Genomic DNA, 18,797 nt, shown 5'->3' on the forward strand with positions numbered 1-18,797 from the left:
ATTAGGGGAGGAGAAGCCGCAGAGCGCACGCTGGGCGAAGCCCTTTGATGTGCTGTGCGGCCGTTAAAAAAAATGCAATTAGGAGGGAGGGAGGCTGATGCGCGTGCTTGTTTGGTCACGTGATTCACGTGAACTTAAAGAAAACCGCAGCAAGAAGCCCTTGGTTTGACGAGGATTTTGAGGACATGAATTCTCGCTCCGCTCAATGCGCTTGCGCGCATTGATAGGTCGCGAGACCTAAAAAGCTGTTAAAAAAAAAAGCGAATTATCACCCAATTTTTCAAAGGTCTGATTTTCACTGGGTCTCCTTGACCACTCTGTCATTGACTTCCTGGAAGTTCCCTCGACCTGCCACACATTCCTATAAACACCATGTTTCTGTGAAAGACAGAACCTAGCCAAAGCCCGGCTCCTCACTTGTCCTACCTGGAAGCATCATGCATAACAACTGAACAGAATCTACTAGAACTCTCTCATGTCACCCACACACTACTAGAACTCTCTCATGTCACCCACACACTGTCACTTCAATGTATCATACACCTGCGAGAATTATCACTCACATCACACTCTGCCCATGCATACCTCCTCCACTGCTCTCTGGCCATCTTACTGGGGCATTACAGACCTATAGCTGTACATTAACATGTGGACTGGTCTCTGGGCGCACACACACTAATATTGATTGGGCACAGGTCTCTATGTACGCTTTGCCACTTGAACAAATCATTGTGTGATTCTGGGCACATCTTTCTGTATTGCTGTGGCTCAAATTGTAAATGATGCAAGTTAAATAAGTAAACTGAAGGTGTCCTGTCATAATCTGATGTCCCCTCAAAATTGTAAGCTACTTTGTTTAATCAATTGCCAACCAGACCACACACCATTTTTTTCTGTATAGAGAGATGCTCCTGCGCCCCCCAAAAAGTGTCCTCTAAGGTGCTTCTTTGCGCTAGGTCCATGCCTTAACAAATCTTTCATATAAGTGCATACTGCCGAAGTATGTCTGTGTACTACAACAGTTATATAGCACTTACTATCCCTATGTGGGGCACTGAAACAGTTGCCTACGTGGTTCGCATGCTGCGTTGTGTGGTTGGAAGTGTGTTGTCTTTGCTTTGATCCTGTGTGGAAAGTGTTTCCATGGAAGTGCCGTTATTGTGTTATGGAACACAGTGCTTAGCAGTATGACGGATGAAGAAGTGTGAAAGGCAGCCACAAAGGTTACAGTTTTCAGTAAGCTGGCAGCTTTGAGCTACTGCAGAGCCTTTAATAGTATTTCTTATGTTCATACTACACTTAGCTGGTTACTGCACTGAGTTGTCCATTCTGAGATATGTTGTTTAACGTTTATGGTCCTGAGTATGTATTGGTTAAATGGAGAAGTGGTGGAGGTATCTGCTGGGATGGACTGTGTTAATATCTTCGCATATCTGATTGTCATTCTGAGATGGTAAGAAGTGGCCATAGTATTTGTCTAGTTGGGACCTGCAGTGGTGGACTAAATTAGAGTGAAGGTGTGGTGAGAGCAAGTGTCAGATGGGGGCCCCACAGTGGATGGTCTTCATGGTAGCAGAGGTTTTGATGGTCTTGAGTCCATGGTCCATTCTTCGACTGTGATGGGAAGTTGTGTTGTGATGGTGACGGGGTCCAGTTGAGTATCGAAGATGCTGAATATGAAGATGATTTTGTTATAGAAAAATTCCGAGAGCTTTTTGCAACTGTATTGTGAGGGGGTGATGATGCTGGAGGAAGCAGGAGGCATATGGCAGGTCTCTTTAGGTATTCCATGCCTGATCAGATGGTAATAGGTGATTTGTTGCTGTGGACAGGGACTGTACTGGGTGATGGATATGACCCTTAGCAGTTTTGTTTTATGTGAATGTAAGAATGTCAAGAAATAAAAGGGAAATATTAAGCAGTCTGTATGAACTAAAATCCTGTCTGACTGCTGAGTGTTATGGTATTAGTTTTAGTGTTGGGTAGTGAAGTGATGTCAATTGGAAGCACATTTTACTTCTCTTTATCAACACCCTGAAAGCAGATTGCTTCCCTGGCTGTCCCTGTGACATTCACCTATCAGATGGTATATTGACTGCAGGTGATAGCAAAAGGTGGCCGACTCTCTAGGTGCCTGGCCGGTAAATGGGGTTAGTTCGCAAATGTCAGCGAACAAATTGTGAGCCAAAGTAGATACAATTTGTTTTGTAATATTCAACCCTAGAGAAGAACATAAACGAATAAGTGACACCTACCGACTGAATGAAGTAGGAGTCATGAAGTGCATCAGGCGATAAATGGCGGCTGAACTTGGATGCTTGAGGAGATGTGTTTCCGTCATCTAGCATAAGAGGTCTGATGGGGGGAGAGAAAGAAATTAATTTAAATGATGGTCACAGCAGCAAAAACAAAAGTCCATTCCTTCGGAAAGCTCATATTTGGTGTGTGCACCACTACAGCTTTTTAAATGGGAATAGTGAAAAACCCTTGTTCCACTGGGCACTAACCATGACTGAAGGAATTTGTCAATTTATGACTGGGTACTCTCTCCTGTCGCAATCACATTTTAGCATGATCGCCTGTATCTCTTATAGTAAAACAGCCATACCTTGGAGCCCGGTAGGAAAAACATAACAGAAAGAGGTTGATTTACCATTGAAGAATTTCCACAGTGGACGTAGGACCGAACCAATGCTTCCCCAGTTAAGAAACAAATGAAATAATAAACTAATACTACTCTTAGAACACACCTACCATGAAAGCAGGTATGCATCCTTTTAGGTATGGATTTATGCACCATTACAATATCATTCTAAGCACTTGAAGTGTGCTTTCAACAGACTCACCCTCTTATTTTTAGGCATTGGTGTAACATTTGCTCGTGTGTTGCATTACTGGAGTAGATAAAGACACTTTAATTTTGTGTTATTTATACAATTATACAAAAACACAGCAAACATATTTGAATTTCCAGTGCGGAAAAAGTCTGTGTAAAGGGGTTGAATAGTCATATTTTCTAGGTCTACTAAGAAGAAAAGTCAAGTGTTCTTTCAGACTCCATTTTGCAAAAAAGGGAGTTTTACCAAAAGAATAATCCTTCAATATGGCTGCCTTTTTTCAAACAGCATCTCTAGGATTATTGATTCAACAAAAACAAAAGATACTAAAAGCACAGATTTGAAAAGGCTATACAGATACTTCACCTATAAAGAAATTATGGCAACCTTAATTGGACCATCAGCCCATATTTGTATAAGCTATGAAGCCTCGCATGCTTAAAGAACTCAGATTGAAGAACTCTAGATCAGGTTGACAGTTGAGAGCACCGTTTATGCAATGACTGTGAAGTGGTGGCTGTTCATTGGTCGACACCATGAATTGTTTTACTCAATCTTTCTTTATTCGATCATTAAAAAATAATCATGAAGGAACATTAATAAAAATATGGAATTAACTCATCAGTTAGAATAATATTAATGAGTTAAAAACAAGTTTTTCACAGCAAACCAAGATCAAAAGAGCAGGCTATTGGGGTTGAGAACAGCTGATTTGAGGAAAAGGCCAACATGTACACAAACCTCTACAGAAGGATGCATGAGTAAGTAGAGTGACGTTGACCTACACTCAACAAATGCCGCTTTCTAAAAATTGGAAAGAGGCATCTCCATAATTATTTTTTTTTTTTTACAAAAGAACACGAAATGAAGCAAAGTCTTTGACGAAAATTAATTTCAGAGGCAACAACGTATGGATTCGGTGTCATATTGCTCCAAAGGAAAGCACAGCTACTACCTTATTGAGCTAATTCGAAGCCTGGTCAGGAACAGACCCTCCATGTTGGATTAACAACCCCCAAGATATGGCTTGAGACCAGCAACAGACTGTATCAATATATATTCTTTAAAAGATGACATTAAGAGTTCCACCCTCTCCCGCTCGATAGATAAGCAAGTTTAATGCTATCCTCTATAAAACCTAATCCCAGTTTGTCATGCATGGCATAATTGAGCTACTTATAGGAAGGCTCAAAATGCACCAACATGCATGATTTTTTTCCACCTGTAGGGTGCTAGCATTGCAATACCCCGTGATTCCAGCCCCAAGCGTCATTAGTGAGACTTATTTACACATTTCCAAAAGTGGGCTGATTGTTTTTTTCCCTAGATATGCTGCTAGATTGAAAAGAAAACAAGTGATTATGCAAAACACTGTTTATTAGCAACCAAACAGGGAGTCCAGGACCAATTAGAGTCAAAAGTCACCCCCAAATGGGAAGTGTGGGGCCCAGTAGCAGCTGCTACCGGACCTAGGTGGTGAGGCAGGGGTAGGTACGAAAAAATAAAATTAAAAATCCCTTACCTGAAAACATCCGGCCACCACCTCTCCTCTGTCCACTTCTTCCTGTCTCCGGCCCGGCATCAGGAAGTACCACGGCTCCCCTGAGCCAATCACAATGCTGCAATGCAGCGTTGTGGTTGGCCTGTGCACTGTGGTTTGGCGCTCAGATAGGGAATAGGAGGATGGTCATGTTTCTCACCAGACTGTGCATTACTGCCTGGTGCGGAAGATGCAAAGTGTGCATGACTGTTTGGCTAGCCCAAGAGGGCCAGCCAAGCAGTTGTACACACTTAAGGAGTGCAAACCACTCCTCCCCCTGTTCTGGCCAGCCCTACCTGCCCCCAGAGCCACTGGCTGCTATAAGAAAGCTAAAATGATAACAATACATTATCATTTTCAATTTACTTTTGAGCAGTGGGGTGACGCTCCTCCACCTAAGCGGAGGAGCTGGCACTGGTGAGATCCTCTCTATACATTTACCCAAGACAGCTTAACAGCGGGACTTCAGACGTTTAGGATCATAAGCCATAGTAAAAGTTTTAATAAGATTAGTCTTTAGGTTTAAATGCTCCACAAATTGCACAAATGTTATGCATACTTTATTTAGACCATTGAGGTTTCTAAACATAATAACTGCATCCTTCACATACAACAAAACAAGGACGGGCCTGATGTTAACCACTGGCATATCCTGCCCTACTTCCTGCAAGGCTGCCCCAAGCCCATTAATATTAAGTAAAAACAAATTTAGAGGTAAGACACAGCTCAGTGGTGCAACACAGGCCCCCGCGGTGCAGGCGGCCCCATCAGCACCGTACTCTGTCTGGAGAGCTCCTGATTGAGTCCGGAGGAGGCACCTCCACATACCTTGCAGGGGGGCTAACCCGAATGGATGTGGGAGCCTGTTGAGTTCTTGTGTCCTTGGGCCCGCACTGCTGCCCGCCATCCCGCTGACCTTGCCCTGGTGGGACAGGAGTCCCAGGGCCGCCGGAAATCTGCGCTGACCCTGCTACACTACACCCTGGTTGGATACTACATCTCCCAGGGTGCAACAAGACATCTGCAAGTGCTGCGAGTGAGGGGGGGAGGCGACTGAGCTTCCATCGTGCTCAAAACACAGCCTCTCCCCTCGCGGTGCGGGAGCCTGTTGAGTTCTTGTGTCCTTGTGCCCACACTGCTGCCCGCCAACCCGCTGACCTTGCCCTGGTCGGACAGGAATTCCCAGGGCCTCCGGAAAGCCGCGCTGACACTGCTACACCCTGGTTGGAGACTACATCTCCCAGCGTGCAACGAGACATCTGCAGGTGCTGCGAGTAAGGGGGGAGGCGCCTGAGCTTCCATCGTGCTCCAACCACAGCCTCTCCCGCCGCGCCGCTGGACGCGCCGGGGCTAAGGGCAGGCCTGTCAGTGGCAGGAAGAAGCAGGGCAGGCCCACCCCTCTTTCATTTACTTTCATTTGGTTTACTTGGCCCAGCTGTGGAGTCGCTGTTGAGACTTCGTGGAGACTATCACAAATCCGCAAGGTACTGTTTACACCCTCCTGACTTTGACTAAATGATAAAGCCTATAATGACACTGTTTGTTTGAAATAGTCGGCCTAATATTTATTGTGCAACATTTCCCCTTTTGGTTGTTACATTAGAGATAGTGTTCGCAAGGCATCATCATACTGAGGCGAAGTTGTAGTACTCGTGCTGGGTGTATTGTTTGTCTAAAGGGGTTACATTATCTAACTTGTATCAACCAGCTATGGGGAAAAGAAAGCTACCAGGTGGAAATGGGGATGGGGCTGGAAGCATTGGAACAAATCGGGGTAGTAGGGGTAAAAAGGCAAGGAAGCTCCAATTGCATGCAGGCAGTAACTGTATTAGATCGGATTGACACTTTAATAGGAGAGTGCGAGGGTATTTTGGAGTCCGCACCCACTACACAACCCACTTGTATTACAACTCCCCCTAGTTTGTCCCCATATACAAATCCCATTACTCCCACATTCCCTGCAATGTTCCATAAAATTCTTAAAAAGAAATCGTCTAATAATAATAACGACGGAGATAGGGCTAATAGGAGTGCAGCTAATACAGATCACATTGTTTCCTCTGTAGATTGTACTAACAGATTTCTGCCACTGTTAGACATATCCGATAACAAAACAAGGGGAGGGTTACAGATGACACAGACTTCACCTGTGCAGAGAAAGGATGTAGGGCCAGGCATGACTAAGGAGCACCAAGATATGTTACAGCAAGTTATTTTATTAAGACAGGAAATGGGATCAATAAGAAGCCAGATAGAGGAGCTAACATCGATGGTCAAGCTACTAACTTCTGCTCCATCACAAACTCGGGATGTAAGGGAAAGTAGCTGCCCTGGATGCTTACAGGGTATAACTCCAGCCATCCAGGTAACATCAAGGGCTATACCAGTCAATGCCCCCCAAGTAACAAATACTCCTGTAGAAAGGGCTCCATTCACTTTGGGAAGGCCCAGGATTGATAATACGAGGCCACTTTCACCAAAGCCTAGAACCACTCTACACCCTACTGCTAGCTACATTGACAACTCATATAAAGCAGCTCTCAGGAGGGTTCCGACATGCCATAACATAAATCCTGTAGTGCATCCTATTCAGCCAGAGGCCGGGCAGAGACATAGGCAATCAGTTCATCATTTTAGAGACTCCGTCAGTACTCATAGATTTTTATGGTGAACGTACCAAAACATGATGTAAGTAAAAGCCCAGAAAACGAGGACTCCCTAATAAATAAAACTATTAATTGGATACGGCATGTCAGGGGATGCCGATCGGTGATTAGGGAAAACATAGCAAAAGCGTGTAGGTTGTTTTCACCAGTTAATCACCTGGATTGTATAGAGCTCACAATGACTAAGGAAGATCTAGCAGAAAATGTATTTGCTCTAGAGTTTTGTACAAGTCCGCCAGGACCGTCAGCCATTCAGTTTAGATGCTCCCCTTTGAGAAGTGAGAACGCCTGCTCTCTCACCCGCAAACTAGGATGCAGGGAAGCTCTACTTTAGAAAATATAGACTAACGATAGGCGGATTTGCCAAAAAAGCAGCAGGAACATCAATTAGCTAATACCATCCAAAAGGTTAGTCCATCAAGCATTGAACATTTACCTAAAGAGCTAGAACAAACCTCAGAAGTGGAACCCCTGCCAACCAGCCAAAACGATGGAGTATGGCAGGAGGACAGACCAATTTCCTCTGCTTTAAGTGGTCATCTGGCCGTTTGCACAATACCCTTAAAGAAAACCCTGTTGTCCTGGAACATCGCAGGATTAGGTTCTAAACTGGGATCCCCAGAGTGGCATTCTTTTATCAAGGGTTTTGTGATCTGTCTCTTTCAAGAGACTTGGGCAGATGTTCCTCTCTTTTGCGTGGGATATCTACATTTTTATATTCCGGCCACTAAAGGGTAGCCATCAGGCGGCTTGACAATCTGGGTGAGACAGGACCTAGGGCTAAACATCCAAGCACTCCCAACTTTTAACCAGGACATCCAGGCAGTTAGATTGTCTAGGGCAGAGGTCTTCAAACTTTTGAAGGTTGAGCCCCCCCAGCTGAATTTTTTTAAATGTCGGTCCCCCCCACCACCTGACAAACATTTCTGGAATCTGGTACTCTACATATTCGACAGCCACCCCCATATCCCGGGCCATATCTGGCAAATAATGTTCAAAACAATGAGTGTTTCCTCCTTCTCCATGACTACCCTCACTACCACTCACCAACAATGCACCTCATCTCTCTATAGCACTTTTCTGGCAAACATATATATTTTTTATATTGCTACTCATAGTTTCATCATACTTAGGGGCATATGTACAAGCCCCTATAGACACCACACCGGCACTTTTTACGACGTTGTGGTGGCGATAGGGGCATTGGCGTATTTACAAGGCAGAGTTAAGCCACTTCACTTGGCTTAACGCTGCCTTATAAATAAGGCCCCCTTTCATGCTATGCTTAGCGTGAAAGGGTGGACAGTGGGTGTTGTGGTGGGCGTTCCACTGCAACAGGCACTGATTTTGATGTTGCGCCCTATTTACAAGGGCAGTGTAAAAGTGAGGCAGCGTTAAAATTAAGAACAGGGAAAACCTGGTCTTAAGCTGGGGAAACTAGGGGAAATGCATTATTTCTCCTCATGTTTGCTTCATTAATGTGTGCTGCCTTGTGCAGCACACATGGAAAAAGCAAAATGCCTTTTATTTGTAATCTTAAAAAAAAAAATCAATTTTGTGATTTTTGTGTGTGCTGCATTAAGCAGCACACATGGAAGTTAGACAAATGGCATTTAAAGATTGTTTATGTACAGGAAGGTCCCCCTCCTTATGTAGAGGAAGGTCCCCCTCCTGTACATAAACAATCTTTTCCCTGCACCCAGACACCCTTGCACTATGGTACAATGGTGTCTGCTTTAGCGCTACACTGCTAAGTGTAGCGCCAGCGCAGGGGAAATGCAAGGCTGCACCATATTGTTGTAAATATAGTGCAGCTTTCCGTTTCTGAAGTGGCGGAGAGAGGTCTTAACCCATGACTGCTAACGCCTCACTCCGCAACTTCCTTGAACATATGCCCCTCAATTCTTTGATCTGCATGGTACACCTTCTTTATAGCAGGCACATTAACCCTCTGTGCTGTGAGGGTGGCAGGAGTGCTCATGTGAGTGCACAGTGAGGTATGCGACAGTGTGAGAGTAGGGTAAGCGGAGTGAATGCAGGGTGAGTGAGGTGACCATATGAATTTGGGTGTACATGTTAGTGCTGAGTGGGACTAATGAATGCATGGTTAGAGATGGGCTTGTTTAAGTGAGATTGCAGATTGAGCAGTGAGGGGGACAGGTGAGTGAAGTGTCACATGAGTGCAGGGTGGGTAGTGTGCTTGTGTGGCTGCAGGTTGAGGTACAGGGAAAACCGCGCAAGTGCATTGTGAGAGCAGAGGGATCACGGAGTGCAGGGTGTGGGTGCATGGGGGTCAGTATGAGGGAATTGTGATCGCTGTGAGTGCAGGGTGAGCATGAATGTGAAGGGCGAGAATTTGGAGCAAGTTGTCTGAATGCAGGGTGCATTCCCAGACACTTGCAGTAACTCAGCATGCTATTGACGGCAGCGCAGGGTTTCAGATATGTTAAACTATTGCTATTGCAATTATGGCATTAACCAGGGATCGAGGGTGGAGGAAATAAATACTGGGCTGATATTGCAACAAACTTCCAGTTTTATGATTAGGGTTGCCAGCTCATTATTTTGATGTCCCAGGTGGTACAAAAAATAAGCAGTCACCTAAAGCTCTATTTTCAGCACTTATTTGTGCAAACTCTGAACAGCAAATATAAATAGAAAGCACTTTAAATTGTATTTTAGGGCTGCCTGAATGATATGACTGATAATAAAAGGGAATAAAGATAGAAAAGTCACATCATGAATGAATACATACTTCTTTATAACTCATATTTAGTGTCAAGAGAAGCAATTTGCAGGCTGTTTAAACACCTGACTGGGATTTGTCTTTTGGCAACTTAAACCCCTTTTAGCCCTGTGATCATTGCACTCCTGCCAGTGTACTTTAAAAGCAACATTGTCGCCTTTCTGGGAAGAGCTGTCCCTCCCTGGATTGGGTTAATTTCCGAGAGCTGAAATGCTTCAGCTGCAGTGGGAGGCAGGAAGCCTTCTCTGATAAAACTGAAAGCAAGTAACAAACATTCATTTAATCTGAAGTGTGGGGTGAGGAGTCTCCTCTGCTCTGAAATTGTGCTTTCAGTTTTAGCAAAGGGGGCCCCTTGCCTCCCACTGCAGCTAAAGCATTTCAGATGTAAGAATTAACCAGGATAGCCCCCCCTCCCAAACCCCGTGTGTGGCAGCCCGATGAGACAGCTTCCCGGTGCTCACATAGCCCACTGAGTATTTCACAGGTCTTTAAAAGACCTTTTTCTTTTTAATGAGGCTTTAATGCTTTTCACCCCTTCTTAGGGCCCCTGCAGCTCTACTCTGCCATTGTTTGAAGAATCAAAGGACAAAGGTGAGATTTTAGGGAGGAGTGCGCGCCCCCCCTGCAATGTGTATTGTGATGGAAAGCTCACAGCAAAACCCATTGCATGCCCCTTTCATGCAGCTACCTGAGTGAAAGGATAGGATATATAAAAACTGGCAATTCGCCATGCAAAGTGGCTTAGCGCAACTTTGTAAATATGGAGCAGGGAATTGCGCCTCCAGATCATCGTAAAAAGTGACGCTCCTGTGACGCAACTCCCTTGTAAATATGTCCCATGATCTCCTACAGTTTGGACCTATTGACATTATGGAATACTCAGGAAGGGTCCATAAAACTCATATAAAATGAGTTACATTTAGGCATTGTATATGTAGAGATAAGGAGATATAAGTTCGAGCACTGATCAAGTGTCCCTACACCACTCCTAAAACCATATTGGGCATAATCCTGTGCTATGTTTAGGGAATATGAAGGCAGGTCCTAATTACAGTCAGTCGTATCAGTGGGGGGGAGGGGGGTATAAATCTTTCAAAATGTGCAACCTATTCTTCAGGATCGAAGCTCTGAACCAAGTCCCGAACTGGGGCAACGCACAACTTCTTGGTATTGGTTTCCTTCCGGAAACCATAAGGGACATTACGCTTACATGAGGTAACCAACTTCTTCCAGACCTCCATTTGACATTTCTTTCAATGCCCTTTTGTATTCTCCCCTGCACAGTGCGACCTCCTCCCTATTTCTTGGGACACATTTTAGGGCGTTCCTGAGATTGATGTTGACAAATGTACAGGTAATGTCAAACCACCTTGGCATGTTGCTAGCTGTTAAGAGATTTCATCAGTAGCTTCCTTAAACTGAACCCCCAGGTAACATATGCCGGTGTAATTACGAATGGCATAATATACTCCGAGAAACAGGGCCGGACTGGCATTTCCGGGCACAGGGCAATCCCCCGGTAGGCTGGATGGGGTGGGGGCCGGTTTTATGACAGGGGGCCGGTTCTGCTGTTGGGGGCCGATTTGGCCGCGTCGGACCGATCGTGCAATGTAAAGTCAAACATAACATTGCATTAAGCACAACCAAGCCTGGTTGTGCTTAATGCAATGTTATGTTTGACTTTACATTGCACAGTCAATGCGACACGGCCGAATCAGCCCCCAGCAAGGCCCCCTGAGCACAAGGATTCTCTCCTGATGCTTTCCAGGCTGCATAATATGCTGGTGCTCGGTAAATGGGTCACGTGACGTGAGATGATGTCACCACATGCGAGTCTGCGCGCGTGGTTAGGGGGCCGGAGGGTCTTCTCCTGACTCCTGCCTGGTGGAGCTCATGCGCATTAAAAAGTGTGCCTGAAGATTATCTGAGGCGAGGACGTCGAGGAGGCGAGGTAGGCATCTGAGACAATTGAAGTACATGAAACTACGTGACACATTTTTTTGATGTTGTGGTTTAGTATTGAAACTCTTAACTTTCAACACGAGTGCAATTTCCGGTGTGGCTAGAGGACTCCAGAATGATTTATGTCTCGTGCTCTAGAAGAACCTGCTTTTTGCACACATAGCGTTTTAATACTAGTTCTGTGTGTATGTTTTTTCCGTTCATGTGAAACAGAATGGTAGTTAGCCCTTTCGATTTACTTGAGGAAAAGACTGTCTCTGATTTAAATGCCAGCTGTAGGCCTTAGGCTTAGACAGTCCGCAGTTCTTACCCAGAATGCACCCGTCGTCCAATGGTGTACACAGTCTGGAATTCTGATTCAGTCTATGCCTGCAGAAAGAGGTTGCTAATAGTCCCAGTACTTACAGCAGAGGTCATTGGTAGCGCCTGGTTCAAATCCTATATCCACGGGCTGAGACCCTGAATAGTGTCTGGTTCAGAACCTATGTGAATATTGTGGATTTTAGCAGGGTTTTAAGTGGGATGAAAAAACTACAGGGTCTCTCATAGGGGCGTGGCCGATGTGATTAAGGATGTGGCTTAAAGCACAAGTTAAACATCTGTGCATAGCGTAATGTGCTGCCCCACTGGTATTTTGCTGCTTCTGTCTATTCACCCAGATATATAACACAAGAAGTAACACTGCAGTGGACATTGGACAACCAACCAGATCACTTTTACTTTCGGTTGGCAGGTGCGTCCTCAGAATTACACAGCACAGAGCTCCGCACCTGTTTCAGCGACCTTTAGACATTTAACTTGGAAAGTGATAGTTGAGGGGTCTGCCTTCGATTTCTTTAAACCAAAATATAATTTTTCAACTTTGGTTTGGCACGTGGCCTCAGAAAAATGGTGCTTTGTTTCTAAAATATCAGGGTCGAAAAATACAAGGAATTGGAAACTGTTTTCTCTGGAAACCCATAGTGGGTGAAGATGTGGCAGAGGGAAGGGAGTGTAGTCATAAGGGGCCAAATTTGAAAAGTAAAGTCTAACAGACTACATATAATTTTTTTTAAATATCAGCTGTAAAGAAGTTGGCAACAAGGACATATATTTCAGTAAATCTGTTCTTGATTGGTCACAAAGAGGCTGCAATTTAAAACATTCTACAGGGTTTAGACACCTGCTGCAGAGATCATTGTCTGAACAGCAGTTTTGAATGAATTACATTAGCGGTAAAACAACTTTAGTGGTTAACACAGTTCTGGGAGAGTTCTGTGTTTTGTCCAGTGATAGGTTTGATTCATAAAGTAGCACAGCGGGCTAATGCGCCTGCTGCAAATCCCATCGTTTAACATGCCTGTGGAGATTTGGAGTTTATTTAGGTATGTGTGTTGACTACTGCTTTTGACACAGATCCGTTTGTAACTTCCAGTTCACACACACAAGCCTTTTAATATAGCACAGTGAGCTATAAACCAGCATCGAGGAGCTGCATGCAACCTGTAAGTCGTGGATTTAGATCCTTATTGTTGTAAAGAAGAGTTCCTTTGGGGGGTAATAAAGTGGTGTTAGTGCAGACAACCCAAATCGCTTTGTCCAAGTTCATATTTACAAAATTGTGGACTTTGTCATGCTAAGTCAAAGTGATAGTCACGTACATGCCAATAGAACCAATTCAGGCGGGAGACTCACGATTTTTTAAAATGAAATATTGTTATATTTTAAATCTCTTCCGTCTAAAATGTCTGTGATTCAATATAAATTAATGTGAAAAGTCCATTCCCCTGAAGAATATTTACACATTTCTCACTTTCCATTTTAAATTATTGGCATGTATGTTAAATTGCTTCGCTCCGTGCAAGCTTCTAAACCAAGCACTGCATAGCGCCTAGGACCGAACCCCGTGACTTCCCAAAAAGTGAAAGTAAGATGCAGAAGGAACCGACCAGATATAAAAGCTGGAGGAACTGTTTTACCGGCAGTAAATGTGCGGCTGGGGGCGTGACCGTCCCTCTACCTATTCCCTGTTAGTCGACAGTTGTCACTGAGGAGACCTGCTGCTTTTCTCTCGCCATGGACCCTGCACTCGACACGGTAAATAACGCTTGCTGTTTGTGTATGTCAGTCTGTCTTTGTATGTGTGTCTGGCAGAGAGGGTATTCGCCGCCCATCTTTCACCTTCGCTGGGTTTCAGCGCCCACCCTGAGGGGCAAATGCACGTTTTTCGGCGGATTCTGAATATGTGAAGAGCTCAAGCAGCTAAACTTTAAGCCATGGCACCTTATACTGAAAGAAAAGCGTATTTGTCACTAGTCGTAGGAAATTAATGCCAGAGGATCAAAGGCAGCTGAAATACATGAAACTAGATGCAGTTGACAACCAGTCACTTTCACTTTCGGTTGGCAGGTGCGTCTTCAGAATCCTACATCACAGACCTCCGCACCTATTTCAGCGAAGTTTAGACATTTAACTTAGAAAGTGATAGTAGGGCGGGCTGCCTTCGGTTTCTTTAAACCACAATATAATTTTCCATAATTTGTTTGGCAAATACTCTCAGAAAATAGTGCCTTGGTTCTAAAATATCGCTGTCCCAAAATGCAGTCTCCGTGCACGTCATCTTTTAAGAGTTGTGATGTCATGATATCAACTGCTGCAGATCCAGCAGACAAGGTGAAAGGACGTTATGCAGCATCTTACGCATCTCAGAGGCCAGGCCAGGGACTGGGAAAGTCAGCACCCCATAATTTTATTCCCCCCTGTCTGCCGCCCGCAGGTGAGTCTATTTGCGACTGGACCAGACGCCGTCCAGTCGTTTAAATTGAATTCAATAATCCTCCTGCTTCTGGCCTGATCATCGATGGATGCCGGGCCTATGCCCTTGCCCCTTAGGCCCCTTTTGCTTTTTTTAATTCTTTCTGGGCCTGGCCTGGTTGCAAGTTCCGTGGCACTGGCTGTTGCGAGTCTCAACAGACAGTGGGTGCCACAGTGGCACTAGCTGTTGCGACCGGGGCGGGCGGGCCAGAAGTTGAATTATCATGGCTGCTCTCATGTTGAAACACTGCGTGCTGGCTTTGTTTTCATGTCGAAGTAAGGGTGCATTGTGCAGGGGCATTGTTGTGACGTGAGTGATTGGAGCTTTGGCAAAAGGAGGGTTATCAGGCCTGATGGTTATGTTGGCAGGACCGCCTGAAGTGCCCCTAATTCTGGTGTAATATCCTTAGGTCGGGTTGTCCGTGTATGGAGCTGGTAACGCTGTACGTGTCCTTCAAGGTGTCAGCCTCGCCCTTACATAGAATTATCCCCGTCTTCCAGTTCCAGCAGCACTTGCACTTGACATCGCTAACATTGAAAATTGCTGTTCCTCTTGACCTCTCTCTAATGACGCTCATGTGCACATGATTTACTGTTACCAGAGTAGATTGGGATGAAAGTTAATTTGTAGAGATAGACATGAACAACGGTGCGTTTTGAAAGACTCGCAGGTCAGAGTTAAGATTGAACAAAATGAGAACTATCCGGTTTGGGTCATGCTGCTGATTTTGCTGAAACAATGTAAGCAGAGTACCACATTGTCTTTATTTTTACTCTAAATTTTACATACTAATCGGCGAACAGGTGATCTGTATTTAATGTGCCGGTGTTCTTCTTGATTCCGCCTGCATCAGCAGAAAAATTGCGTTGGTGGCGGGGAGGGGAGACGAGCCGGTGAAAATACAGTGCACTGTGGTTAAACGTCTGTGGACTTTGTTTTAGACAGTTCTGGGAAAACCTAAATTACCATTTAAAAAAATCTCCAAAATAGATCTAAATTAAATTTAAAAAAATCTCCAAAATAGATATAAATTTACAAAATAGATGAATTAAAGCTGACTGATTAAATGCAAAAACATGATTCATTTGCTTCAGCATTCTCCCTTCAGTTCTTCCATTGTGAGAGAGTGGACACGTTTGTCATGCCCAGCAAAGTAAAGTTTTTAATCACCGCCTCCATTTTGCCTCCATCTAATTAAACAACACTATTGGAATTAGCATGTAGATATTCGCTTTACTAGAAACACATTTCACACGGATGTGGCTTTCCTGGTTTTATGACCTATCCTCCTGTATTACTGAACCTGGGAAAGCAAAAGGGGCCTAAGGTGCAAGGGCGTAGGCCTCGGAGGGGTGATGGCTAAGTTTCTGCTGATGCCTGTGAACATTTGCACGTTCTGCCTGAATTCAGTTGTGCTAGAGTCTACCCTACAACAGTGGGCCATTGAGGATGCGAATCGGGAAAGAGAGTAGAAGGAAAAGGAGACAAGAGGAATAAGTGAGAGAAGGAATGGAATCAAGTAATAGGGTGAAATGAAGGAGGAACAAGGGTAAAGGAGGGCGGAATGAGAGAGCATTAACCAGGATAGGAATTAAGTAAAGAATCTTAGGTGATCATGGAGAAATGGTAGGGAAAAGAACAGAACACAATGGAATGAGAGGGGATATTATATTCAGACATGGTTTAGAAAAAAGGAGAGACGAGGAGGATAAGAACTGAAAGGATAAGAGAGCAGAGGAAATAGAGGGGAAAATCAAATGGCAAAAAAGGTTTAAGAATGGAGATTTTGACATCTGAGTAAAAAGTGTAGAAGGCAGGATTAGGAAAAAGAGTAGCAAGGGAAAGAAAGGTAACTGGGAGAATGCCCTTCTTTCTGGGGAAGAACATGTTTAAAAAAAACATGATAAAAAGCTAGATGAAAGATTATTTAATCTGGCTGAAAGTACTTGAACAGGAGTGAATGTGAAGAAGCCAGGGGCATCTCCTAGATAGGAAATGTGTTTAATAGCCAAAGTAGTGCAGTCAGAACATCCTATTATATTTGAGCTAAACTTGCAGTTGAGGGAGATGGTGGTCTTGTTGTAACTGGTGCTCCTCATTGATACACTAGATGCCACCTCCAGTGTATTTATTAAAATGCAAACAGAAAATAAGATGTATACTTTCTAACGCTTGGTAATCAGAATAATGGTAATGAAATTGTTCAAAAATGTCAAATTCATACTATGAAATTCTCATTGTACAAGTTCATGACATTTAAGACAACAGCCAACACATGTTTCGCAAAAGTGTAAATCCGCTTTCTCAGGGCTCTTTCTCTCAATTTGGAAAAGTAACTCTTTCCATCTATTTATCACATATTGTGTTCCAAATTAAAAAATATCAATGTATCTTGTTAGGACAGTTTATTCTGTTTTATTTATCCGTGAAGTGTTTTTCTTGCCCAGCATTTAGTAGAATACCTCTTTCTTCCCAATGCATGCACCAGATTTACCTCACTTGGTACTTACTGCCTGTGGATATTGTCTTCCAAATAGAAGCAGTCTCTACTGTATCATACCTGTAATATAGCATGAGTTCCTTCCGACCTGCAGCATGCCAGCTGTTTGGTGGTTTACCCCACTGCTTACTAGTATGCATTGTAGCTTGCTGACTGTGCAGTTGTACATGACCTGTGTGGCTACCCAAGGCCATCTCATCCTTCTGCCTGTGCAAGTGCATTCTTGCCTGTCCTTGATGTGCCTCTTTCCTTTCCATAGCTTAACCCAGAGTCAATTAAAGCTGTCTCTAGGCCAGACTTAAATAAGAAACACAGATGTGCCTGTGGTGTTGTAAGCCTGTCCACGTTTCTACCGAGCCCATAGCTTTTTCTGATATCCTTGGAAACAGTCATTATCTTCACAAGGAGCACAACGGAGGACATGGTTTTTCCTAGACTGTAAAACGAGCAATTCCCTCTTGCCAACCAGACCTGTTCTACCATTGGTTGGTTTGATGGTCTGTGGTTAGTAGGGGTTTTGCATGGCCCCAGCTCGAAACCCTCACAGTGCGTACTGAATGAGCACAGCGTGCCCTTTCTACGTCTGATAATGAGCTCTTTGATGGTGTGATGACATGGAGGATTTTCCTTGCTTGGCACAAATGTGTGCATAGGCCGTGCGATTACTCTCCGTAGTCCCCTCCTGGTTCTTTTGAGATTCAAAAGGCTGCGCACATGCGATGCACATGTAAAGCACATGCCTTTCACAAAGTGTCCTACAAATTGTCACACAAGTGAATTGTCACATAAGTGGCGTACCCTTGATGACAACCTATGCTTCACATTCACAGTTAAGCTAAATGGTTGGTGGGGTCTGTAACTATTTGATGCTGATACAATAGAAGTGGGATATGTCAATTATTAACTCCTCAAAGTAAATGGACGTACAGATCTGCTAATCTGCTTCACATAACATTTCAGAATACTTGAAAAGAACTTTAAAGAATATGCATCCGTAAACTCTCTCCTGTGTTAAACATTCAAAATGATACTGGGACTTCATGGGGAGATACTCTTCAAGGATGGTGAGCTGTAGACCTAGTCTTCCACAGGCCTCCTGTGTGAAGTGTTTTTTAGATATATTATTGTTCATACTGACGGCTGAGACATGGTTGGATAAGTCCTTGTTGGCCTAAGATTTCTCCAAATGAAATGCAGGTTTTATTCTGCTTTATTACATCAATAGCCATTTTTGTTGGCTCGTAGGGCTTAGTGCACTTTACCACCGCTAACCAGTGCTAAAGTGCTTGCGCTCCTTCCTTTAAACATGGTAAAATTGGCACATTTTATTTATTTGCAAGTCCCTAAAAATGTGGTTCTACATGTACCCAGGGACTGTAAATTAAATGCTGCTAGTGGGCCTGCAACACTTATTGTGCCACCTACTTAAGTAGCCTATTCAAACATGTGTCAAGGCCAGGGCCTGTCATTGCAGTCTGCCTGTGCAGTTGTAAAACTGCCATTTTGACCTGGCCAAATGTCGAGGCTGAATTATGTAATCATTTACTATGCTTTAAAAGTGAATACAATCTAGTATGTAATGTAAAATGTGTTGAAAAATGCTTTGTTTTGGCCTTTCTGTCTCCCAAATTTTCTTGGGGGGGGGGGGAGGGGTCACAAGTTAAACCCCCCAAACTCCCCCTAGTAGTGGTTGTTCACTGCGCTTGCTCGCTACACACCATGTGGGGGTGGTCTCATTTTTACTTTGTTCTC

At 44.0% G+C, this 18,797-nt stretch overlaps 1 protein-coding gene across 1 annotated transcript in view; it reads right to left on the minus strand.

Annotated features, from left to right (window-relative positions):
• HSF4 (heat shock transcription factor 4) overlaps positions 1-18,797 on the minus strand; it is a 507,465-nt gene that overhangs the window by 182,043 nt on the left and 306,625 nt on the right. The window contains exon 7 of the mRNA XM_078670271.1: positions 2,256-2,355. Within this exon, the coding sequence (XP_078526397.1) occupies positions 2,256-2,355 (100 nt within the window). The remainder of the gene's footprint in view (positions 1-2,255; positions 2,356-18,797) is intronic.

This window comes from Lissotriton helveticus, chromosome 12 (genome assembly GCF_964261635.1).
Source record: "Lissotriton helveticus chromosome 12, aLisHel1.1, whole genome shotgun sequence".
Lineage (NCBI taxonomy): Eukaryota > Metazoa > Chordata > Amphibia > Caudata > Salamandridae > Lissotriton > Lissotriton helveticus.